General features: G+C 45.4%; 1 protein-coding gene across 1 annotated transcript in view; it reads left to right on the forward strand.

The window, feature by feature from the left end:
* The window catches only part of SORCS1 (sortilin related VPS10 domain containing receptor 1), a 407,920-nt gene that overhangs the window by 274,816 nt on the left and 107,143 nt on the right, over window positions 1–25,961 (forward strand). The window contains exon 5 of the mRNA XM_077821796.1: window positions 7,519–7,592. Coding sequence (XP_077677922.1) covers window positions 7,519–7,592 — 74 coding nt within the window. The remainder of the gene's footprint in view (window positions 1–7,518; window positions 7,593–25,961) is intronic.

A 25,961-nucleotide genomic window follows, 5' to 3' on the forward strand; every position in this document is an offset into this window, starting at 1 on the left:
GAGGTGTGAAAGACCAGATACAATGAAGAGCAATGCATATTTCCTCCATTTAAAACAATTCCATCAAGGTTTTCTTTTTATTCCTCTCAGTTCAGACACACTGTTGCTGGTGCACTGTTAATACAACTGGAGATTTCTGTGATGTGACAATAATAATAGTGCTCAATGTTTTGTTGTGACAGTCTAGAGAAGCTGTAGAATGAGAGGCAGACAAGGGTGGAAAGCCTGTACCCCCTTTTCACTAGTGACTGAATAAAGATGTTTGTTAAAGTGCCGCCATTCTTTCCTTCTTGATAAAAGGAAACTTCTCTGATTTTTTTTTTTCACATGCATCTAAAATTTTCCACTTTTTAAACACAAAATCCTGAAAATGGAAAATTGAAAATATTTCGGTTTTCAAATCAAAACCAAAAATGTTTTCCTCCTTCCTTTCCCTTGTTATCATCTTTTTCTTGTATTTCCCCATTCTTTTCATCCCTTCTTTTTTTTTTCTTTTTTCTTTTTTTGCAATTGAGAAAGGAAGGGGAAAGGAAAAGGGATATCTTTTTTCAAAGGATATTTCAAAATGTTTAAAAGAACTTACCGTTTTTGAAAGAGCTCTAGTTAATGTAGGTAACTTATAAACATCCTTGTGAGGTATTATCCTGTCTATAAAATGGGGGAACTGAGAGAGAGAGATATTAAGTGAGTAATATTAAGTGAGTTGCCCAAGGTCATGCAAGCTGAGAATAGAAGCCAAGTCTGTTTATTCCCTGTTGTGTACTGTAACAATACTCCTTCTGTTCAACTGAAAGATTTAAAATCATAGAATCATAGGACTGGAAGGGACCTCGAGAGGTCATCTAGTCCAGTCCCCTGCACTCATGGCAGGACTAAGTATTATCTAAAATATCCTTGACAGATGTTTGTCTAACCTGCTCTTAAAAATCTTCAATGATGGAGATTCCAGAACCTCCCCCGGCAATGTATTCCAGTGCTTAACCACCTGACAGTTAGGAAGCTTTTCCTGATGTCCAACCTAAACTGCCCTTGCTGCAATTTAAGCCCATTGTTTGTTGTTCTATCCTCAGAGGTTAAGGAGAATAATGTTTCTCCCTCCTCCTTCTAACAACCTTTTATGTACTTGAAAACTGTTATGTTCCCTCTGTCTCCTCTTCTCCAGACTAAACAAACCCAATTTTTTTTTTCAATCTTCCCTCATAGGTCATGTTTTCTAGACCATAATCATTTTTGTTACTCTTCTCTGGACTTTCTTCAATTTGTCCACATCTTTCCTGAAATGTGGCGCCCAGAACTGGACACAATACTCCAGTTGAGGCCTAATCAGCACAGTATAGAACGGAAGAATTACTTCTCATGTCTTGCTTACAACACTCCTACTAATGCATCCCAGAAGGATGTTTGCTATTTTTGGATCAGTGTTACAGTGTTGACTCATATTTAGCTTGTGATCCACTATGACCACAAAATCCCTTTCTACAGTACTCCTTTCTAGGCAGTCATTTCCCATTTTGTATGTGTGTGACTAATTGTTCCTTCCTAAGTGGAATACTTTGCATTTGTCCTTATTGAATTTCATCCTGTTTACTTCAGACCATTTCTGCAGTTTGTCCAGATTGTTTTGAATTTTAATCCTATCCTCCAAAGCACTTGCAACCCCTCTCAGCTTGGTATCGTCTGCAAACTTTATAAGCGTACTGTCTATGCCATTATCTAAATCATTGATGAGGATATTGAACAGAACCAGACCCAGAACTGATCCCTGTGGGACTCCACTCAATATGCCCTTCCAACTTGACTGTAAACCACTGATAACTACTCTCTGGGAACTATTTTCCAAGCAGTTATTCATCCACCGTATAGTAGCTCCATCTAGGTTATATTTCCCTAGTTCATCTCCCGTCCTTCTCAAATTCTCCCTTCTCCTCCCTGGCAGAAGAAGTGCTATGCTCTTCTCCTTTCCCAGAGTCACTAATTCCCTCTTTAAGGAGGGTCAAAACATTGGTAAGCAAGCATAAAGGCTGTCCTTTGCTGTCTCAGATGTGTCTTCAAGCCCAGTGGCAACAGTAAGAACTCTCAGAAGACATGCCTGGCTATGCTCCTCTTCTTTTCCACAGGGAACAAAATCTAAAGTTGAGGACTTTCCATTTGAAGGCAACTGCTTGTGTAGTTCAAATACCAATGAGTTATTGGAAAAAATGAAAGAGACTAGATCTACATCTAGGTCCCTGGGTCTTTTGCAGACTTTCAAAAGGAGATCTTTTTGACCTTTTCAGATTTCAAAGACAGCATAACCCACCTTATTCTTCTTCATTCAACAAAAATAGACATCACTACCAATACCAACAACAACAGTCTTTTGCTTCTCAGTCATACAAGAGATGGTCATTCAAGCCCAAAATGAAGCAAAATAATTGGCCTATCACGGCTTCTTTGCTTGCAGTGAGACTGCAGGTTTTCAGTGGTGTTTGAGAGCAGCAAAGCAATGTTGAATCCTGTTTTCCTTACATTTGGAGACCTTTTAAGTCAATGTTAGAGTGAGTGGCTAAAGATCACCACAGACAGATGGGTATTGGATACTATAAAGAATGGTTATACCATCCAGGCTGATACCCTTCCTCCAAACCAACCTTCCTCTCCCTCTCTTTTCAGGAACCCCACACAGGGACATTGTTAAGATCAGGGATCAATTCTCTGCTAATGGAGACAGCAATAGAGAAGGTTCCAATAAATCTCAGGAATCAAGGGTTCTGCTCCTGCTATTTTCTAATTCCAAAGAAAGATGGAGATCTTCGTCCAGTCTTAGATCTAAGGAAGCTAAACAAGTACATCTGAAAGATGCATTTCAGAATATTAACCCTAAGATCCTATATTCCTTCCCTATCCTTTCTAGATTGGTTTACTGCTCTGGATCTCAAAGACGCTTACTTTCATATTTCAATAAGACCATCGTACAGGAAGTACCTTCATTTTGCTGTAGGGCAGGACCATTTCCAATACAGAGCCCTCCCCTTTGGCTTCTCCTTGGCACCTCAAGTCTTTAAAAATGTCTATCTGGAGTAGCAGCATTCTTCAAGAGATGAGGGGTTTCTGTGTTTCCATATTTTGATGAGTGGCTCCTACTAGCAACCTCAGAGGATGAGCTGGAGGAAGTCACAAAATTTGCATGCCTTCTATTCTGAAATTTTGGTTTCTTTAATAAATTTTAAAAAATCATTACTGACCCCATCACAGAAAATTCTATTCATAGGAGCTCTTCTCAATTCCCAAACAGCAAAAGCATACCTTCCGAGGGAGAAGTCCCTGAAGATAAAGTGTACCTTTCAATCTTTGCTGCTGATTCCATCTCAAAGAGTAAATATTTTTTCTATCACTAATGGGTATAATGGTACATATGTCACAACTTATGCAAGGTTTAGGATGAAACTGCCCCAGCACTGGTTATCAAAGAACATCAGACTGCAGGCGCACAGTAGGGATATGATCATTACAGTTCCCAGGGAAATCCAAAGATCCATCTGGTGGTGGATGGATTAGGGAAATGTTCTGAGAGGGGTGTTATCCAGTCCTATCTAGGATCATCACAACGGGCTCCACAAAAATAGGCTAAGGTGCACAGCTCGAGAAGTTTGTAACAAGGGGACTCTGGGGTCAATAGGAAGGTTATCTCTATAGTAACATTCTGGAATCAAGAGCAATTTGGTTGGCACTCAGACCATTTCTCCCCCAGATTCAAGGGTCGGTGGTTCAAGTGGCCACAGACAATATGACAACAATGTACTATGTAAACAGATAAGGGGACGCCCTATCACCACAGCTTTGCAAGGAGGCAATGAAACTTTGAGACTGGTGTATAGCCCAAAGGATGAGTCCGATAGCTTTACAGCAGACTGGATCCCGCAGCCAGAACTAAGCAGGGAATCTACACAGATGCACAAAGGTCTTTGAAAGACTCTGTAATCAGAGACATCTTTGCTCTTTGGGGTGCGCCAAAGATAGATCTAATTGCTATAAGATTCAGCAGGAAATGCTGCTGTTTTTGTTCCAGAGTGGGAGTGGATACTCAATCTTTGTGTGATGGGCTGACTGTCCCACACTGGGCTCTAAGGGGTTAATAGAGTCCTAGGGAGGCTGCACAGGAGGTAGCCAATCAGAGAAGGGCTGAGAGGAGCAGCCAATCAGGGCCAGGCAGACCCATATGAGAAGAGCTGCAGGGCAGAGCAAGTTCAGTAGCTACCTGGAGCTTGAGGAGGGAAAATCAGACTCCTAGGAGGAGGAAGAAGTGCTAGCAGGGACTGGGGAAGCTCGAGAGGACTCCTGGCTAGATGCTTGGACTGGCAGGCTGAAGCCCTGAGGTCAGGGTGAAGAAGGTGCTGGGGAGGAGGCCACGGGGAGGTGCCCCAGGGAAATTAACTGAGGAGTCAGAGGGGATGCAGCAAGTGGAGGTTATCTACAGGGTCCCTGGGCCAGGAGCCAGAGTATTGGGTGGGCCTGGGTTCCCCCTGCCCCCACTCACCACTGAGGAAGTGGCTGGACTGAGGTCCTGCAATACTGTCCCCTGGAAAGGGGGAGCACAGAGTGCGGCATAGCCGGAGGGCTGTATCATGAAGGGGACACTGCATTCCTGGAAGTGACGTGGGTCCGGGAACTGAAGTGATGGCAGTGAGATGCCACCAGAAGAGGGCCCACCAGCTGGCAGAGCTAATTCACAAAACAGCCACCAGAAGGTGCCACAGGGGTGAGTGAACCATGTCACTCGCTGGCAGGTGCGTTCCTCCGTGGATGGGATGCAGAACTAATGTATGCATTCTCACCATTTCCTCTGGTGTTGAAAACTGTGAGAAAAATAGGACAGGTCTCGGCCAAAATGATACTGATAGCCGTAGTTCACGGGTTTGCTTCTTCTTTCCAAAAAAAACTAGAGATTTTTCCAGACGTTCTGAAACAACAATAAGGGACAGTTTACCATCCTGATCCATTATCATTTCATCTGAGAGCATAAGCAATCAGTCTCTAACAGAGTTGGAGAGGTCTTTCTCTATGGATATTCAACATGTTCTTCTTAATGCCAGAAGAAAATCAACTAGAAAATATTATGAATTAAAATGGAAATGGTTTTCACTGTGGATATCTGATAGAATATCGATCCTGTGTCATGCCTTATTCAATCTATATTAGAGTATTTGTTATATTTAAAGGATAAAGGTTTATTTGTTGCTTTGGCAGCTTCTCATATACCAATAGATGGTAAATCGGTATTCTTGCATGAGGGTATTAAGTTTTTAAAGAGTTACTAAGTTTGTACCCCACCTGTGGCACCATGGCACTTTAGTGCTGTCACAGCTTATGTCTCCACCATTTGAGCCCTTATCTTCGTGTTCCTTATTTCATTTATCAATTAAGACTGTCTTTATTATAGCAATAACATCAGCTAGGAGGATTAGTGAACTTCATGCCTTAATGGCTGACCCTTCATTTACAACCTTTTATAAGGACAAAGTAGTTCTTCATCCACATCCTAGATTCATACCAAAAATCATCTCAAATTTCCTTATCAATCAGTCCATCACATTGCCAGTGTTGCCTCCCTCTCTTCCCCCCCGCCCCGACCTCATTCGAATAAGAGGAGAATCAAAGCTATATTATTTGGATACAAAAAGAGTTTTATTCTTCTATTTGGATAGGACTAAAGACTTTAGATTTTCACTTAAATTGTTTTTCATATGCTGGTAACTGTAAAGGAAATCCTATTTCCACACATACATTATCAAGATGGGTCAGAGAGTGTATACTAGAAATTTACAAGCAAGCTTCACAATCCCTCCCTCCTATTTCCCCCCTCCACCCCGCCCCAGGGCCCTAATCTGACCGTAGACTCCACTAGAGAGATTGCAGCCTTGGTGGCATGTTTGAAACAGGTTCTAATAATAGAAATTTTTAGAGCAGTCACGTGGCATTCAGTACGCATGTTTCCAAGCCATTATTTGTTAGATATTGCAACTAGGTAAAATGCACAGATTGGTAGATGGATGCCACAGTCCTTGTTTAGCTAGTGCTCCTTACCCACCAGCCAACTTAATATGCATACTACATTCTAAACTCTCCCAAGAGTGGGAATATGCAGAGTCCCTCTCGAAGAACCTCGCTTACAGGTAAGTAACTTTCATATCTCCATTATGTATGGCTGTAAATTCAGCAGCCTTTGCAAGCATAAATTTAGGATGAAAGTAAAAAATGCTACTACCCCGAAACCTTTATTATCTGGTATCACCTAAAAGAGCTAGACTCTGAGTTACATGTCTCAGTCAACTGTAGGTAACTGTTTGCAGTTGCATGCAGACACAATCGCTATGTTTAGCAGCTAACTGCTCGTATGCATCATTTGCAACAGTCCGTGCAAGTATTTTTTCCCCCTCTGAATACCACTGGCCTCTGCCATTGGAACCGTGGTTGAATCTCCAGGGGCTGTCAGTGATACCAAGGGTTATTTCTGCTTCCTTTCAGTCAGGTACCAAAGTGCAAGAGAACTGCAAATGGTACACAGGCATGTTTTAGTTCCAGCATTTCAGAGATACTCTATTCAGTAGAGTATTCTTGCATCTGAAGAAGTGGTGTTTTAGCCATGAAAGCTTCTGCCCAAATAAATCTGTTAGTCTTTAAGGTGCCACCAGACTCCTTGTCGTTTTTGTGGCTACAGACTAACACGGCTACCCGCTGATTCTATTCAGTAGTGGGCAACAGTGCATGCAGAGAATGACCTGTGCCTGAAATCCCCAAGAGCATGATGTAAGTTAGGTGAGAGTAATTAAAGTATCATAAAATATGGGACAGGTCTATAGAAAGATGGTTCCCAGTTTCCCTGTGCAAAGAGCAAGTAAAATAGGATTTGCACAGTGGACAAACTTGAGTCAATTTCTCCTCCCCATCCAGGAGGCAGGGCACTTGTGCAGTTGAGCTGCAACCCATGGGCTGTAGTAGTGGCCATGACAGGCTGTACCCCATTAATGAGTAGTTTGTGACAAGTGCAGGTGCACAGTTTACAGATCTCCTGGGAACCACCTCTGCCATTTCCCAGAACCCTTACAGCCCCTAGCTGTGCTGTCTGGTGGAGCGCGCCACTGGAGAGCTCGGATCTGTAGCACACAAGAGGAATAAATGCATAATTCTGGGTGTAGCCCCTCCACTTCCCACCACCCCCCACCCAGTGCCACAGAACCCCTCACTTCCCATAGCCTTTCCAAAACCATGAAAGGGCCTGGGGAATGTCACACTCTGTTCCGTAGGGCGTGCTCTTCCTTTCCATTATAGTCAGTCTCCTGGCTGTCCACAGATCAGCCCTTTCACTTTGGAGGCCCTGCCTCGGGAGCAAGGGATGCCAGAGAACACTTGCAAAGTGGTATGGGTCGCGGTTCTGTTCCTTTGTTGGCTATGTTTATTCTCATACTTTAATGTGATTTTTGAAGATTAAAAAAAAAGAGGTCAGGAAGGTACAGTGATTGTACTCTGTTTTGTCTCCAGTTATACAGTTCGGTTGAGTTTGGCAGAAGATGGCAGCTTCTCCAGGAGGGTGTCGCACCAAACAGGTTCTACTGGTAAGTAACAAAGCACATTTTTTGGTTTCACAAACACAGCTCCACCATGTGTATGTGGAGGTGGTGGTGCTTTCGAATGAAAGCTCTGGGGCTGACGAGGCGTTGCTGAAGGAGACAAACGTTGTCATCACTCAGACCTTTTGCTCTTCTGTTTTAGTGTTGAGGTTAATTTTTTCCCATTGGAGCGGAGACTGTCGTCTTGTTCTGGGCTTGTACAGCGCCTTGCACAATGGTGTCCCGGTGCATGATTAGGGCTCCTAGCCACCACACTAGCACAAATCATAACACTTTGAGAAGTAGCCTTCATCTTCTTAGTGCTGACCATTGCTTTCTGCAGTGCTGTTACGTGTGCAGGACTGACATGTGCAGGGCAACTGTCTCTCATATATATGTTCCCCTCGGTACCCAAGCCATGGAGAATATGAATCTACTTCAGCTCCCGAAAATCCTGGGAACACTGAAGTCCATGGTAGTTTTGCCACTGGCTTAAGCAGAGCCAGGCTTTCACCCATAGTCCTTTAGCTCAAGCTGTGTAGGCTCATGCTTTTAGCTCAGGGTATCACTGGTTCAAACCCCAGTAGCGACCAGGATGTCGGACATCATTACACTATGACAGACAATATTTTTCTTCACTTCCACTCTTAAATCATTGTGCATTGTTGCCATCTTCTACTAAACAGGTGGCAAATGTTCCAAGATTTCTAGTCCAATTTCAAGGCCAAAGATAGATGTATACATATGGGATCAGCCCTACTGCATAAATGTTTCACCACTTCTGGGAATGCTACTGGACTGCAAAACTGTGAAGTAGGCAGGAGCCTGTGCCACAGAGTTTGAATTCAGAAATGGGTCCACCCATCCCCTAATTCAGGGGTGGCCAACCCGTGGCTCCTGAGCCCCATGCGGCTCTTCAGAAGTCAATATGCGGCTCCTTGTCTAGGCACCGACTCCGGGGCTGGAGCTACAGGAACCAACTTTCCAGCATGCCGGGGGGTGCTCACTGCTCAACCCCTGGCTCTGCTGCAGGCCCTGCCCCCCCCACCCCTTCCTGCCATGCCCTCGCTCCTCTCCCTCCTCCTCCCCTCAGAGCCCCCTGCATGCCAAGAAACAGCTGATTGGGAGGTGCAGGGATGGAGGGAGGAGGAGGCGCTGATTGCAGGGCTGCTGGTGGGCGGGAGGCGCTGGGAGCGGGAGCTGATGGGGGGCTGCTGACATATTACTGTGGCTCTTTGGCAATGTTCATTAGTAAATTCTGGCTCCTTCAGGCTCAGGTTGGCCACCCCTACCCTAATTTAACAGGTTTTACCTCTCTTTTGTACTACTATGGTCCCCGTTGCCATAGTATCTGTTCATCTCACAATCTTCATGTATTGAATGTCTTTAATCGATGTTTCAACTGAGGCTTTAGAATCAGCTTGTTATAGAGACTGCAGCCACCCTCAAGGGTCATATCTGGATCTGGGTCCAAACTTCCTTAACATTTGAGATTGTTCAGCTCCCATTGTTTTGTTCAGTGGACAGCAGACAGTTGTCTCTACACTGCATACCTGAAATAATGCACTGGAATTGCATGACACTAAAGTGTTTATCACTAAATATCTCCTCACCTTCCGGCAACAAGCAATTAGTGTAACATAAACCTGCGTGAAAAGGAAAGCATGAGCACATTGGACTGAGCACAATAAGTTGTGCTGGTCTGTTTTCCAGCACAGATGGTACTAAAGGACAAATTCAGAGGTAGGTCTAAATTATTGTATGGAGGCTGGACCCTGTTCTCAGTTACACTCCTATGCAACTGGAGTCACTTCCATCAGTTTCAGACGGAGGTAGTAGTTTAACTGAGAGCAGAAACTCCGAGGTCTGGTTTACATCACCTTACATATCACTTTTGAATCTGGCCCTTAGAAGGACATTCTTCGTGGGATAGTGTAGCAGGGCGCCAGTGCAAAAGCACCTAATTAGCCCCTGCCCAGTCAGCTGCAATCAGGGGAAGCAGATTAGGGCTGATGGAAAAAGCCTGATGCCTGCCTAAGGATTGGCAACACCTGCTGGCCTGACAAGCCAAGGGCTATGAAGGTTGGGAGGGAGCCAGAAGGCTGGGGCAGTATCCAGGGAGCAATCAGTCAGTGAGTCAGTGAACTGGAAGTCTCCTAGTGGAAGGCTGACTCTGCCTGTAAAGGAGGTGACTAATCCTGTAAAGCTTGTACATAGATGGACACTTGTGGTGGGACGAAATTAAGTTAATAAAGACACAGGTGTTGCACAACCCTGAAGCCTCTCTGAGCCTTATTGGGGAGGGCAAGCAGGCCCTAGGAAGAGGGGTGGGTCATGAACCCTGTTACAGATAGATACATTAATAAATAGTATAGCAACTGAATTCAGTCAGCAAAAATAGGACCCCTCTTTGACCCCAAATTAGAGATGATCCCAGGCCAAAAACCATAGATTTTCAATGCTTCACGGGTGTTTGGGTCCACTGTTTTGGTTCGAACCACAATAGAAGTAAAGGACATAGGCCAAATTTAGATCCAGCTCCATATTTGAATTTTGAACACCTCCCTAAATTTTAGATCCAAGATTTTGGTTTGAACCTGTCTCTATTCCAAAGCTTCCTCTTTCCCTTCAACCTGGACTTTGCTGAAACTTTTGCCATCTGGAAATTTTTTCCCCATTTTTTAAAAAAAATGTTCACTCATCTCTGCCCTTCTGGCTTCCAGACAGGACCAGAAGCTTCCACGATTTCCCATGGTATTTCTGGCCTGATAAAAGCAGAAAGAGCAGAGAACCTTGTAAGAAGAGCTGTCCAGCTATAAAAGCAGAAAGAGCTGAGAACCTTGTTTTTTGAGCTGTCCAGCTATATTGCTTGAATGAGCATCCACACTCTTAAATGCTTATTATCCATACTAAAATCCAAGTGTTTTGAAGTCTGCCTGTCATTAGGCATAAGAGAGATTTATCATATATTGAACTGATGGACACCAGCAATGAGAATAATGATGATAATGATTAATGTTCCTTTCCACAGAGATAAAACCTTGAAGTCCTCTGAGGGTCTAGCAAAAAAGAGAAGTAAAACCAGGAATTTCAAAAGCACTGCAAATCAAAGAATAACAAATAAGATTAAAAACGGCTCCAATCACCTACCAATCTTCCCACAAACACAAACTAAACAAGAAACCAAAAGCTGTTAGCTTCACCTAGAATGGGATGTCTTTGATATATTTTGGTCATTGATGCATGCTAAACTGTAATTCTGCTTTCCGAGAAACTAACACAGTTATAGAAAGGGGAGTTAGATTTTACTCTGGCTCACGCATTCTAACCAGGATTGCTCACTAATTTCCATTGAATGGCCAAATTCTACCCTCAGAGTTCTGCATCCCCACTAGAAAAAACTGGGATTATTGATGACAGTATATGACAACAGTGAACCTGATTCTCCATTGGCCTGCTTTCCGATTCAATAATTTCCACCAGTGCAAAACTCTGCTGAATCATTTTAGTGTAAATGACTCCATGAGGAGCAAGGCAACAGAGAGTCAAGCCCAGGGGGATTTGCACATGCGTAACCCAGAGCAGAACCTGTTCTGCAGGACCTTTATTGTTGGTGGTGATGTGCAAGCCAGAAAGAACCCATCTTGACTCTCAGATCCCAGATTGTGTTTATGGTGGTGACAGCTAGTGAGAACCTATCTTTATTTTTTAATCATTTTAAACTGAGCAGATATGATCTAGAAATCACTGGGACAGGATAAGCTCAAAACCCATGATGCTACTTTTACAGTTACTCTTCAGAGCAGAAGTGTGCTTTGAGAGATAACATTTCAGAGTTACAGTCCTTCAACAGAGAAAATATTGGGTGAGATCCTCACTGGTTCAGGCTGAAGGAGGATTCCCCTTGAGCAGGAACCACAGAAGACCGTGGTAAGCCTATGTTGTGAGGATCCCATTGCAGCCCAGGTGTAGGAGGTGAACCAGGGACTGGGCTGGGAGTGGGAGGAACAAGTCAGGGGTGGAGCCACATCATACAGTGCTACAGAGATTGTGGAGCATCCTGGGGAGATGGTGTAATTCAGATTGGTCCCTGGGGCTGGTAAATTACTTCAGGATCTCTCCAGCCTTTGGAATGGTCCAGGATCAGGAAGCCACAAAAGTAGCTTAAAGCGACCAGGATGGGCTGCGAGGCAAAGCATTGAGTTTAACCCTGGGCCTTGGGCCCTCTCAGGGTTGCAGTTATATACATCATGCATTTATGTTTTATTTGACAGGAAAGAAACTTTCAGGAGGCTTTATAGGCTTTTAAAACACACTCTATTGCTAATCAGATCAAAGCTTAAATTCCTAATTGCTCACTATTATATTTTAATTGCCATTTGACCCTGCTATGGCCCTCACATAAATAGTCCTCACATAAAAAGTCTTATGAATGAATTCACCAAGGGCTGCTAATGTTCCTGTAGAAAAAGATCTGACTGTAAATGTTACCAGAGAAACCATTTCATCTTTCCCACTGCCTTTTTTGTATACGTTTCCAAGAGAATTTTCTTTTTCTTATTTTTGGCTGCTACGTGGAAGTCCCCAGAGGAATTTAAACCACAGAAAAACAACATTAAAGTAATCTGCTGACACCTTCTCCAAAACTTTGAGAAAATGTTCCACTTAGAGAGAATTCAGCTGCTTGTAGATCATATGAACTCTGTATTCCTGTGTTCTCTCTTTCATTAGAAGGGAGTCATTACCATAAAAACAGAATCTTTGATTCTTCAGGGCTTATCGTTGCCCCTGTTTATCCCTTCACCTGCAGCTAAAAGTCATTCTCTGACATCCAGACTGGTTGCTGTGGAACGGATTATGATGTTACCTCACGGTGGGAGATATCAGGTGAGGGGTGCTCAGATGAACTCAAACCTCTACAACAAACAGAGGCCTGGGGCTTTCTCATCTGGAAAAAAGAGGGATGAGGTTGACACTTCTCTCTCTTATAAGGGCGTTTTGAGGAAAATTTAATTAATACGTTTGATGTGCTCTAAGTGTGGTGATATGCTAAGAACCGACATCTCCCATGATCACCACAGCCTGATGCAGTCCCTCAACAAGAGGGGAGAAAGTAGTGCATTGGAGAGCCCAGCCCATGGAATGGGAGCATAAGGCATCCAACTACAACTACCAGGAGGCATCCCAGCGCCATTTTGTATCAAAATGTTGCAGTTTTTTGATGAAGTATTTCCGTTTTCAATATTTTGCTGAAACGCTATCGGGGCAGTACTAGTTCATCAGAGCAATGCTGCATTGGCAGTTTTCTGGAGAGAGGTGCAATATTTACTGACGTGGTATCAAGGGGAAAGAAGGCGTGAAACCATGGTTAGTACAGCTGGGCAAATGCTTCATTAAAATGTTTGGGAACATTAGTTTCAATAACCCACCTGAATTCTCTTTGATGACATTTGTGACTGTTTGTAGCCATGTTCTGCACACATTCACAGAAGTGTGTTTTTTTGGTAAGAATGTTCGCAGAAAGTGAAAGTTTCACAAATACAAATGTGAATGAGATTGGTGTAAAGTATCTGGAGCGGCCATCTTGAAATCACTTTAGTGTCCCTCCTCCTGTTTATAAACGTTTTAGTCATCCAATCGAGGAGCAACAACAATACCTTGTTACTCTGACAGCCAATTACACTCCACCCATACTAGCAAACAGGTGATGACCTATCCAAATAACAAACTGTCAGCCTAAAATTGCTCATTGAAAGATACATTCTGATATCCTTATTTACATAAAGTAATACCTTACACCTCAAGTAGTTCCACTGAAGTCAATGTGTTGGAGTAGCATAATTAGAGATGATTAGAAAGGTAAAAAAAAATTATGAAAATGTGATTTTTTTTTATTTAAATTTTTCAGTTAGGTTGAATCATAATCCAACTCTGAATATTTTTGAATGACTTACTAAATTGGACAAATCAAAAGGCTGTAAGCAATTAGTACACAGAGGGGGGGGAAGAATTCAATTTGCCAATTATTTGTGCCCAGATACAACCATTAGCTTTATCAATGTTATTCATGTTTCTTATTTGTATTATCTAGCACCAGTCATGGACCAGGAGTCTATTGTACTGGTTGCTGTAGAAACAAAAGAAAAGACAGTTCCCACCGCAAAGAGAATGCGGTCAACTGTATGTTTATTGTCCACTTTCATCAGAGCAATGCTGCAATGGCAGTTTCTGGAGAGAGCTGTAATATTTACTGACATGGTATCAAGGGGAAGGAAGGCATGAAACCATGTCATGGTGCAACACAGAGAAGAAAACAGTCACTGCCTCAAGGAGTTTAGACTTAATTAGAGAGAAAATACAGTTCAAACAATTAATCTTGTGGATGGACATGACTGTTGTCTCTCCAAGCAGAATGGATGTCCCCTTTTTGGTCATTTACACATGTCTTCTAACGTTGTCCTACAATATAGTCCAGTTTATTTTTATACAACATCCTTAGCACTATGAGATGGAGCTACATGAAGACACCCTGAGACTTCGGAGGAGGGGTTCCAAATCTGACCCCAGATCCATGTCTGAAATTTCACAAATACCCCCTATCTTTAGCGTAGATCCAGAGTTTACTTGAATTCTGGAGTGTTTGAAATCCAGATCCATTTTTTTCAATTACAGCTCGAGCTCATCTCTAGTTAATATATATTGTCATCAAATGTTTCACAGAAAGAGTCAGTCATGAGTGAGGGGAAAAGGGAAGTAATCACAAGTCCAGGTTCTATAACAGAGAAAGTGACTCATTAAATTGGATGGTGCAGGGGTGGCAGATAGTTTCATATCTATCATATCTAGTTTCATAACAGCACCAGAGTGATAGAACCTCCCCCCTCCTTAATAAGGAGAGCCTCTGTGAGGGGCTGAGTGGAGGAGGAGGAGACTGCAAGAGGAGAAGAAGTCAACAGAAAAACAAGTGGACATAGGTGGAGGAAGGTGGGGAGTCCGTGGAGAGTTTTGACAATAAAAGGACATTTTTAAACTGGATTCGGAGATGGATTAGAAGCCAAAGCAGGTGATGATGGATTGATATGGTCCTGCTTCTTGCAGCAAGGGAATAGTATGGCCATAATATTATGAACTTGCTGTCATCTGGAGGAGAATCCTATGTATCAATTAGTTTGGAAATGGACATTGGTTTGACTCCAATTTGACTGCTGCATATAGCTGACACTTTACCCAGAAGAGAAAGAGAGACAAGTGGACAGACAGAAGGTGAGAGAGTTGTGTTTATATGTATGTATGAAAAGGGACAGGGGGCGAGAGACAGACGGAGAGGTGAGTGGGTGGATGGAGGATGGCATGTGTTTGTGTTTGGGATGATGGAAAGCTTACCTCTTCTGGGGAAAAGTAAATGGAGATCATCTTTAAAAGTAAATTTCTTGCGTGAGTTATTCCAGAGGGAAAGAAACTGCAAATTATTTTAAAAGCCAGGATTCTGTTCACTAAGGAAGCCTCTAGAGGAACTGAAAAGCAGCATCAAAAGCCTGCTAACAGCTTTTAAAAATTCCATTGTACCCAAGCGGTCAGAGCTCATCTGGCAAACCATTCCAGTGGCTCTTGTCAGCTTTTTGGCTGGGTGAAATCAGGTGGGCTGAGCCGGTTTGAATAGCGTCGTGTCTGGGTTATTTCCAAGAGCTGCTGGGCATCGCCAAACAAAACCTTTCAGTCACTGTGGGGCGACTGCTGGAGGCTGACGGAGAGGATGCCAATCAAAGTGCAGCACAACAGTGTGTCCAGAAAATCATCTGCTTGATGTGACTCAAAAGCCACAGCGGATGAGCTGAGCTGCACAGAAAATTTAATTAAAAAGAGACACATTTAATAACTTAGACATAAAGCAAACATGCACATAGCAGATGAAGGCTCATGGGGCAATGAATGAAATCATTGGCTGGTGGGTAACGGCTAGTGGTTTTCTAAAGCGACTGACGTGTGTTTGTTTCCAAGTGGATTTTGGATTTGGAAAAACATCATTTGAAAGGTCAGAGCCCCAGGGCAGGAGCTGTTGTTCCGTTGCTGATAGTTTTGAGCAGGCCCAATCTCCAGGGCAATAGAAGTATATGGCAAATAGCACCTGGAGGTGGACAAGCAGTGCCCCAGGTACCACTGTGCTGAGGACACCTGAAAACAAAGTTCAATATTCCCTTAAAAGTTACTTCTGCCAGGGTGCATCCTGCTTAAATGCACACAGGCAACATTCCAGGGTTCTGGCATCTTTTGTTTGCAAGCCAGCGTTGTCCGTATAACATCTCTTCCTCCTGATGTAACCAGGGGAGCATATGCCCATGTTGGCATTCTTCTCTGAATTAAGATCCCAAACGTATTTCAGTACGTTCAGTGAAAATCTTTGATAACAGTTCGAAGACCTCTGGTACACCCTGAGTCCTCGCCATCCATCTGGAACTGGGGTGCTGGAGCCTCTAAGCTCAATCCTGTGATTTAGGACTTTATCCCTATTGTAAAAAGAAAAGGAGTACTTGTGGCACCTTAGAGACTAACCAATTTATCTGAGCATAAGCTTTCATGAGCTACAGCTCACTTCATCGGATCTGAGCTGTAGCTCACGAAAGCTTATGCTCAGATAAATTGGTTAGTCTCTAAGGTGCCACAAGTACTCCTTTTCTTTTTGCAAATACAGACTAACACGGCTGTTACTCTGGAACCTATCCCTATTGTGTTTTGTGGGGACACACATGCCATCCTGAAGGGGGCAGATGAGGGAGCTCAAAGACACACGGAGCCTGTTCCTTTTCCCACTGGGCCCATCGGATTTGCCATAATAATACTTATCTCTTAGAGGGCTATGTGCGGAGCCCCCTGAAATCAATGGGAGGCTTTCTATTGACTTCCGTGTCATTAAAACAGGCCCATAGAGCACTTTTCAACTGTGGTGCTCAAAGTGTTTTGTAAAGTGTTTGTTTGTTTCTATTTCCACTTCACATATGAGGTATTCAAAGGCACATAGCAGGTCTGGCAGACAGAGGACTTGAACCCAGGTCTCCTGACTGGGTCCAGTGCACTAATCACTGGAGCCCATTGAATCCCTGATAGCTATGTATGCAGGAAGCCTGTCTTTGGCAGGAGCCAAGTCAAGATGCTTCAGAACATCTGTCACCTAGTGTTGCCCCTACTTTTGCTGTATTCTAACGTGGGCAGGGAACTTCAGGAGCCCAGCTCTTGACTGGGTTGGCCCTGAAATAATAATGCTTGCAATGATATCCTGAGCTGGCTCATTGCACGTGCTCTTCTTATTCTTGTAACTGACCCTTCTTGAAGTCGGACCCTCCATGTTAGGAGTGGTGAGGGTGAGGGATGGGGGAGGAGAGACATACACTATTTGTGGGTAATCCTGGTACCTGGTGTGGAGGGTACTCTACCCATGCCAGCTGATTCATCTCGAGGGAAGGCTGGCAGTGATACTGTCTAGATGAGGGCAGAATCCTATTCATTCCAACTCATGCCTATATCCTGGACTGGAGCTAATAGGATCCACTCATCAACAGAAATATGCATACATCTTTACGTAGGATACAAGAGCTTGATGTTAGAGGTGATTCAGCAGAAGAGCCCTGTGTTGCTAGCCAGGGCCCAAGAACATGCTTATCTTCTACAGGTATTTGAGTAAGAAGCTAGTTTGCCTTCACACACATGCATGGGGTAACCCTCCATAGCTGCATTTCATTAAATGAGGCAGTTAGCTACACAGCTAACTTGGTGTGAACTTAACTGTCTGGATACATGCCAGGAAAGTTTTATTCTTACTCTCTGTTGTATATTTAATGAGTAGCTCACTGAATAAGCATGGTTTCCTTTGCATTTTTCCTGTAAATGCCTTCTGTGGACTCTGTCCAGCACGCACACAGAGCAGAACACAGCCCTGCCAGGTGTGTGCATTGACAGCTGTGGGAATAACTGATCATATTATATTATCTGATCCGAGAAACAATGGGACAAATCCTGGGGTCTGGTTCCTCTGGCCCATGCTGCCCACTAAAAATATGGCCTTTTTTTGGTCTTGTCCAAGGTGCTTAGGTCAGAGCTGGGAATTGAACCTAGATATCCTGAGTCCCTAGCCAGTGTCTGCATAAAGCTGTCTGAGTCTGATCTCATTTACAACAGTGCCAATTAATGCCTTCACTGAAGTGATCTGTGTCATGTGTGTGTAATTGTGAAAAAGCAGATCTAGCTGAATGGTTGGGAGTGCAAAAATGAAAGGCAGAGTTTAGGTCAAGAGAGCTCAAGGGATTTTCTCAGTTATTTTACATACCTCTGTGTACACATTATATTTGACACAAAAGAGAATTTGTTTGAGAGGAAAAAGTAGAAAAAGAGGAGAAGCATAAGAACATAAGAATGGCCCTACTGGGTCAGACCAAAGGTTCATCTAGCCCAGTATCCTGTCTTCCAACAGTGGCCAGTGCCAGGTGACCCAGAGGGAATGAACAGAATCAGTGATCAAGTGATTCATCCCCTGTCGCCCATTCCCAGCTTCTGGCAAACAGAGGCTAGGGACACCATTCCTGCCCAAACAAAAACCAAACAAAAGAATGTTTATACTAGGCTATAAAAAGGACATCTTTTTATCGTTCAAAATATATCCCTATATTTGGAAATGTTTCATGGCACTTCAGTACTGTTCCCAGGCAGCATGTGGTGAGAGTGTAAAGTTAGAGGAACCCAGAGCAGCTGAGATTGTTGGGGTAGAAAGCACTGGCTGGGGGGAAGTGATCATAGCAGAGAATCTGACCCATGTATTTTATTGTTAATGACCACTTTCTGCATCTTCACCAAGTTGCACTCAACAGCATTATTTGTAATGGTGCCCACCATCCTTGCGAAGGGGTTTGTTTTAGTGACTTGAGGACTAGCTGCCAGCATTCTTGGATTCTGTTTTTGGCTTTGCCACATAATAACGGTGTGACCTTGGCCAAGTCAATTGGAGCCATTTACTCTTGTGTAATCAGTGGAGTCACTCTGGATTTACAACTGTACAGTTGAGAGCATTATTTGGCCCTAAACCGCTTTCTCCACCTCACTTTACCAATTTGTAAAACAGGCACTGTGCAATAATACCCAGATAATTCAATGAAGTGTTGGGGAAACTTACTTAACTGTTGTTTGCAAGATGCTTTGACAACCTGGGACAAAAAGGCCTGTAATAAGTGCAAAGCATTACAATTCTTATTCAGAGATAGGATTTAAGGCACTGCAAGATCATCAGTGTGTGTGTGTGTGTGGGGGGGGAATGGTAGTGTCTAGGGATCTACCTTCGTCATCTCTTTTTTGTTGTGCTTCTGGCCTTTAAAAATAAAACAAGCTCCTGCCATTGAGTAATTTGGAAGAAGCTGTCAACATTTTTAACGAGAAGTGACAAGACATGCCCCGGAGGAGTGGGGGAGCTGGCTTAGCGTTTGTGAGATTTATGATAAGGGATTCACACAAGTGCTGAGGCTAAAAGAAGATAAATCCCCATAGACAAATACTCCCAATAATTGAATTACAAAGCCATTATCATGTGCTGAACAGAGCAACTTTATGACTGTGTTGTGACAGGATAAAGCTTGTTAGAATATTTATGCTCATAGGACGATTTCAGCGTAAGGATCTCAAAAAACAAGCATGCTTTTCCACCTGTCTGTTACGGCTCATTAGCCTTTCTGGGTAATGTAATGAATGAGGAAATGGAGAAACATTAGAAATGGAAAATGAGGAACTGAAGGAATGTTGCACTGAGCCATCTCAAAATAAATATTACTAAGCACAGAGCCAGCCAAGGGATACATACTGACAGCTGCTGGCGTCTCATGACTGGAAAGGGGGACAGGGGCAGGTATGCAGATGTCGTTTTCAAGCATCAGATTTGGAACTGGATTTTCCAAGCTGTCCATTTGCATCCTCATCTGCATTTTTACTGCTAACTATAGCTCTACACCCACATGGGGCCTGATCCAAAGCCCATTGGAGTCCATATGAGTCTTCTCAGTGGCTGAAATCTTGGCCTGAAATGGCAAAACTCCCATTAATTTCAAATGGTCCATCATTTTTACCCATTGACTTCAATGGACTTTGATCAGGCCTTTGTTGCCTGAGCATTTTTAAAGAGAGGATGATCTTGGGCTTAAAGTGCTGGATTCAGGAAAGCTGGGCTCAATTCTTGACTCTGACACGGTCAGGCCTTGGGCAAGTCACTTAATCTCTCTAGATGAAATCTTGGTCCCACTAAAGTCAATGGCAAAATTCCCATTGGTTTCAGTAGGGCAAGGATTTCACCATCTGTGCCTCAGTTCCCCACCTGTAAAATGAGGATAACAATACTTCCTTTGTCTCGCTTGTCTATTGAGATTGTAAGCTTTCCAAGGCTGTGACTATCTCTTACTAGGTAGATCATGTCTAGTACCATGGAGCCTTGATCTTGGTGAGGGCTTCTAGGGACTACTGTAACACATAAGTAATACTTAATAATAACTTAATAACTTTTTTGCAAAATGAATATGTAACTGCCTTTGTTTTGGTGCAAATATAGGGAATTATGCATCTACTGGGTAGAGTTGGTGCCATTTGTTAGGATCGAAGTCCTGATCCGGACTTACCTCTCGGTCACCCGAAATCTTGTTTCCTACTATGCATGGCATCCCTGAGAAAACACCCAGTTCCCAAGGTATTAACTGGTTCCCAAGATGTTAATGACCAAACATGGTCAGAACTTCAGTTTTATGCATTATCTGATAGTTCGTCTCTGATTTATTTGGGATTTAGCATGGCGGGGGGGAACTGGGTATTAACCAACATGCACGCATCTTGGAGCCCACAGCCTTCTGGGCATGCTCAGTGGAAAGCATAAATGGTGACATTTTCAAACTTGGTTGCTTCAGCATTAAGGGCAACATTTTCATAAGCGGTCTCTGATTTTTTGGTGCGTCTCAATTTCTTGATGCCCGCCTTGGGGGTCCTGAAAGGAGCTTGACTTCCAGAAAGTGCTGCCCACTGAAAACTCCAGTTGACTCTGAAAATGAGATCCAAGGTGTCTTAAACTGGGAAACTTATCATGAAGTCATCCAAGACCAGAAACTTCCTTTGGAAATATTGGCCTTGATCCATATGTACATTTGAAAATGTTAGCCCAGCTGCCCGTGTTTGGAATTATTGATCGGCACTTGCAGCTCATAATTACCTTTGCTTACAAACAATGTGTTAGAAATTACAAAATACCAAGTGTGGAGGTTTTGTATTAACCCTAGTGATGGGGTCTCTTTGCAACTGAGAAGCCTGACTCAGTCATTCATCTCATTTACTCCCAACACCCATGAATTTTAGGCTTTTTCACATGAGTGAAAGACCCTGCGTGACATGGTCTTTACTGGATTTCCTGGAAGTGCACGGGGAGACAGGTTTTTAGAAACCCAGCAGTCAGAGTGATGGCACAGGCGGGGCAGGGATTGCAGAAACACTTGGTGAGATACCCTTTGCTATTCAGTGTATAGTGCCCAACTCTTTTGTTTGCCATTGTCTCCTTCTGAAAAGGGGATAGTTTTTAGTCAGTTTCCGATCCTGCTTCCAACACACATAGTCTGCAGTCAAAGCCATTGCTGTACTGTAATTCCACAGCTCTCAGTATAGGCTTTTGAAGCTGTCAAGCCCAGACGACTACACAGCAGGCTTGGAGTTGATGAATATTTTAGGAAGCCTTCCTTTGTAACGGAAGGTTCGTGGTCTTACATATTTCATAACACAACCATTTTCTATAAAGGCAGCAGGGAACATTAGATTGTGGTCCCATTAGCATTTCCACTTTAGCTTATCCCCAAAGTTTGTAATTTTTATTTTGTGCTTTTGCTTTAAAATGCATCAAGACATTTATATCAATTAACATAAAAAAAAACTCTTTGGAAAAATATAATGGGTGCAGTTTGATAAGTATGCTACAGTCCTTTCCCCAGGGAGATTAAAGTCCAAGGGGAGTTTGTGTATTCAAGAAGACCTGTGATTAAAAGGATGGATCACAATCAGCAGGGTGGGTTTTCATCACAAAGTTAAAATGATAAGCCAAGGCAGAGAGTAAGTCCGCTGCCGGCAATACAAGGCTGATGGAAGGATCAGCACTCAGGCTTTGAGAACAGAGGGAAGGAAGGGAAACTGGAAAATAAGGCAACACAACCCTAGTGGGCAAAATAGATTGGTGGCAGCCATAGCTGCCTAACACAGCTGATCATGGGGAGTTACAAGTATTTGACTGACATTTATTTTAGAGAACAGTTTCCTACATTCCCACTCCATAGGGACAAAGGTGGCAACAGGCTGGGTACAGCTATGGAGCTCAGCCATTCCTCTCTAGCTTCATGGCTCTCAGTTTATAAACTGCATGATAATAAGCCCCTTGTTTTCAGATCCCCTGGTCAGTAGATATAATTAATGCCTCATGTGGCAAAGAATTTTATAAAGGCAATTCCAATCTATGCCTACATAGCTCTGCTCTGTCTATATTTGGGACAAATAATGAGTCAAATTCTGTCCTGAGTCGCACCCATGAAGTTGCACAGTGTGTCAGTTATCATGGAAGATGGCCTTTAAATTTTAGGGGTTTGGTGGAGCAGCGTATTGATGCACTGATCTTAAGACATTTAAGACTTAGGTGCAAATCTTGGCTTAGTTAGATAATAAATAAAAATGATTATCCTATTGTGACAGGTTTCGGTCGGTCCTCCGAGCCCCTAGGGGCGATGGAGAGCTATGGTCTCACTGGCAGGCCTCAGCCACACCTTCTGGGCGTTGGGGAATTAGCAGGGAAGGTGTGCCGGCCGGAGTCAGTAGCGCGCCCCTCGGGCAGGGGAGCGCCGGAACGAGTAGCATACCCCTCAGGCAGGTTGGCGGGGGTAGGGGAACACAGGCCCACCCAACTCCACTGCGTTCCAGCCCAGGGCTCTGACAGTGGTGGGATGCGAAAGTCCCGCCGCTGGGTCAGCGGGGCCATCCGCACCCGCTGACCAAACACACCCACCCCACGGTGCAGTTCGGCCCCTGGGCTACTTCCTACCCGGTCTTTCAGGTGGGTTGTTCCGGTCCCTCCATCTCGTCCAAGTATTCCGCTGCGGGCCACTCCCGCGCCCCCTCTGTATCGGACTCACGCTGGCCCGGGCTGCAGTCAGGCCCTTCCAGGTCCTCTGTGTTTTATTCAGCGGCTGGCAGTCCTGGTTGCCACAGGCCTTCCCCCCGGTCAGGCTCCTCCTTGCCCAGGGCTTCACCTGGGTCAGCAGCAGGATCACGAGGGAGCAGCCAGCAGCCTGTGTCTGTCTCCCTCCCTGGTGCTCTCTTCACTGGGCAGAGGGCCCCGCCCTTTGTACTTCCTGTCCCACCCTTCCCCTTCCGGGGATTGGCGGAAGCTTGGTCTGGCCCCGCCCACTCAGGCTGAGAGGGTGGCTCTTTACCCTCTGGTTCGGAGGGGAGCCACCCTGGCTCCCTACATACCCCACCCCTCAAATCCAGCTCCCGATCTTCGGAGCTGGGGATAGGAAATCCGCACTGGCGTTGTCTCATCCCGCCCGATGGTGAATCGTGAAGGCATAGGGCTGCAGAGCGAGATACCATTGCATCAGCCTGGCATTGTCCTTCATCTTATTAAGCCACTTCAGGGGTGCGTGGTCTGTAACCAGTATAAAGGGGGTCCCGAGGAGGTAGTAGCGAAGAGCATCGACTGCCCACTTAACGGCTAGGGCCTCTTTCTCCATGACGGAGTAGTTCCGTTCTCTGGGGAACAGCTTGCGACTGAGGTAAACTATCAGGTGTTCCTCCCCGTCCACCTCCTGCGAGAGGACCGCCCCACGCCCAACGCCTGAGACATCTGTCTGGACAATAAAGTCACAATGAAAGTCGGGGCTGAAGAGTATTGGATCGCTACACAGCCGTTCTTTGATAGTTCGAAAGGCCATCTCGAACTCGTTGGACCAATGCACCCAGCGGGGATTGTCCTTGGTCAAGAGCTCCATTAGCGGGGCCGTAATGCTTGCGAAGTGGGGTACAAATCGACGGTAATAACCAGCTAAGCCCAAAAATTGACGTACTTGCCTCTTTGTGGTCGGCACCGGACATTCCTGGAGTGCTTGGACCTTCCCGATGAGGGGGTGGACCTGTCTCCGGCCCAAGGTGTACCCCAGGTAAGTGGTTTCCTCCCGCCTGATTCGGCATTTTTTCGGGTTGGCTGTAAGCCCGGCTGCGCGGAGGTCCTGGAGGACTGCCACTACTTGGTTAAGATGTTCCTCCCATTATTGCCATAGATGACCACATCGTCCAGGTAAACCGCCGTGTATTTCGTGTGTGGTTGCAACACCCGGTCCATCAAACGCTGGAAGGTTGCCGGGGCCCCATGTAGGCCGAAAGGCATCCGGGTGAAATGGTATAAACCTGAAGGGGTGTCAAACGCGGTCTTCTCCTTGGACCTGGGATCCAAGGGGATCTGCCAGTACCCTTTGGTGAGATCTAAAGTGGTGATATAACAGGCCTCCCCAAGCCGGTCGAGGAGCTCATCGACGCGGGGCATCAGATAGGCATCAAATTTTGAGATGGCGTTTACCCTCCGGAAGTCAATGCAAAACCGCCGGCTCCCATCGGGCTTCGGTACGAGGACGACGGGGCTCCGCCACTCGCTCTGGGAGGGCTCAATAACACCCAGCTCCAACATCTCCTGGACTTCCTCCTCTACGGCCTCCCGCATTCGCCTCGGCAATGGCCGGGTTGTCTCTCGGACCACCACCCCGGGTTCCGTCTGGATCACATGGTAGGTGAGCGTAGTCCGCCCGGGTTTCGTGGTGAACGTCTTGGGGAACGCCCTCACTAAGCAGAGTGCCTGTTCTCGCTGCTTGACGGTGAGTGTCTCTGCTAGCTGGGGTTCACCATTATCCAACTCCTCGGGTGGTTGGGGCCCCAGTTCCGGTTCAGGGGGATATGGGGCCACTAGGAGCCCTTCCCGGTCCTGCCAAGGTTTTAAGAGGTTTACATGATAAATCTGCTTTTCCTTACGGCGACCAAGTTGCTGAATCTCATAGGTTACCGGCCCTACCTGGCGGAGGACCTCATACGGACCCTGCCAGCGGGCAAAAAGCTTTGATTCCTCCGAGGGGAGCAGGAGGAGTACTCGGTCCCCTGGCCTGAATGATCGAGCCTGGGCGCCCCGATTGTAGTGCTGCTCCTGGGCTCTTTGGGTGGTGTTTAAGTTCTCCCTTGCGAGCTTGCCCACCCGCGCCAGCCGCCCCTGCAGTTGTAAGACATATTTCAAGAGACCCTGTGTTGCGGATGGGTTGTGTTCCCAAGTCTCCCTCAAGAGGTCCAACACCCCGCGGGGGCGCTGCCCATAGAGGAGCTTGAACAAGGAGAACTTCGTGGATGCCTGTGGGACTTCTCGAATCGCCAGTAGTAAAGGAGGGAGCAGCTGGTCCCACTGGCAGAGGTCCTGGGTGGGGAAACGCCGCAACATTCCCTTCAGGGTCCGGTTAAACCGCTCGACCAATCCATCAGTCTGGGGATGGTAGACCGAGTTCTGCAATTTCTTAATCCCCAAGAGGGCACATACCTGGCGGAACAGTTTAGACGTGAAGTTTGTCCCTTGATCAGTGATTATCTCCCGTGGGAGGCCCACCCTTGCGAAGATCTTCACGAGTTCCGCAGCGATAGTGCGGGTGGTGATACTTCTTAAGGGGATGGCCTCCAGGAAGCGGGTGGCGTAGTCCATCAGGACGAGGATGTATTGATGGCCCGCCTTGCTTTTTGGGAAAGGCCCAACCAGGTCCATTGCTACCCACTCAAATGGCACACCTACGACTGGTAACGGGACCAGGGGGGCCTTCCGTACCCCGGCTGGGGCTGCATGTTGGCAGTCCGGGCACAACGCACAATACTCCTTCACCTCACAGTGGAAACCGGGCCAGAAGAACCTGGCCAAGACCCTGGCCACGGTTTTTTCCTGCCCTAAATGGCCGGCAGCCGGGATGTCATGTGCAAGCTTCAGGACAGCCCGACGATGGATGCGGGGGACCACGAGTTGGGTCCGGACCTTGTGGGTCTGGGGGTCTCGGTCAAGGCGGTAGAGCCGCTCGTGGTTGAGTTCAAACCTGGGCCATTGGGTGGTGCGCTGCACCCCCACGACCTCACCATCCACCCGGGCCAGCTGCTCATAGGCAAACCAGAGCGTAGGATCCTCCCTTTCATCTCAGCTAAAGTCCACCAGGTCAGGAGGGGGACCCGCCATTTCCAGGCCATCCTGCCCGGGGGTGGGGCCTGGGTCAGCTCCAGGGTTGGAGCTCGAGTCAGGTCCTGTCTTCTTCTCAGGCGGGGCTC

The sequence above is a fragment of the Eretmochelys imbricata genome, chromosome 7 (assembly GCF_965152235.1).
Source record: "Eretmochelys imbricata isolate rEreImb1 chromosome 7, rEreImb1.hap1, whole genome shotgun sequence".
Lineage (NCBI taxonomy): Eukaryota > Metazoa > Chordata > Testudines > Cheloniidae > Eretmochelys > Eretmochelys imbricata.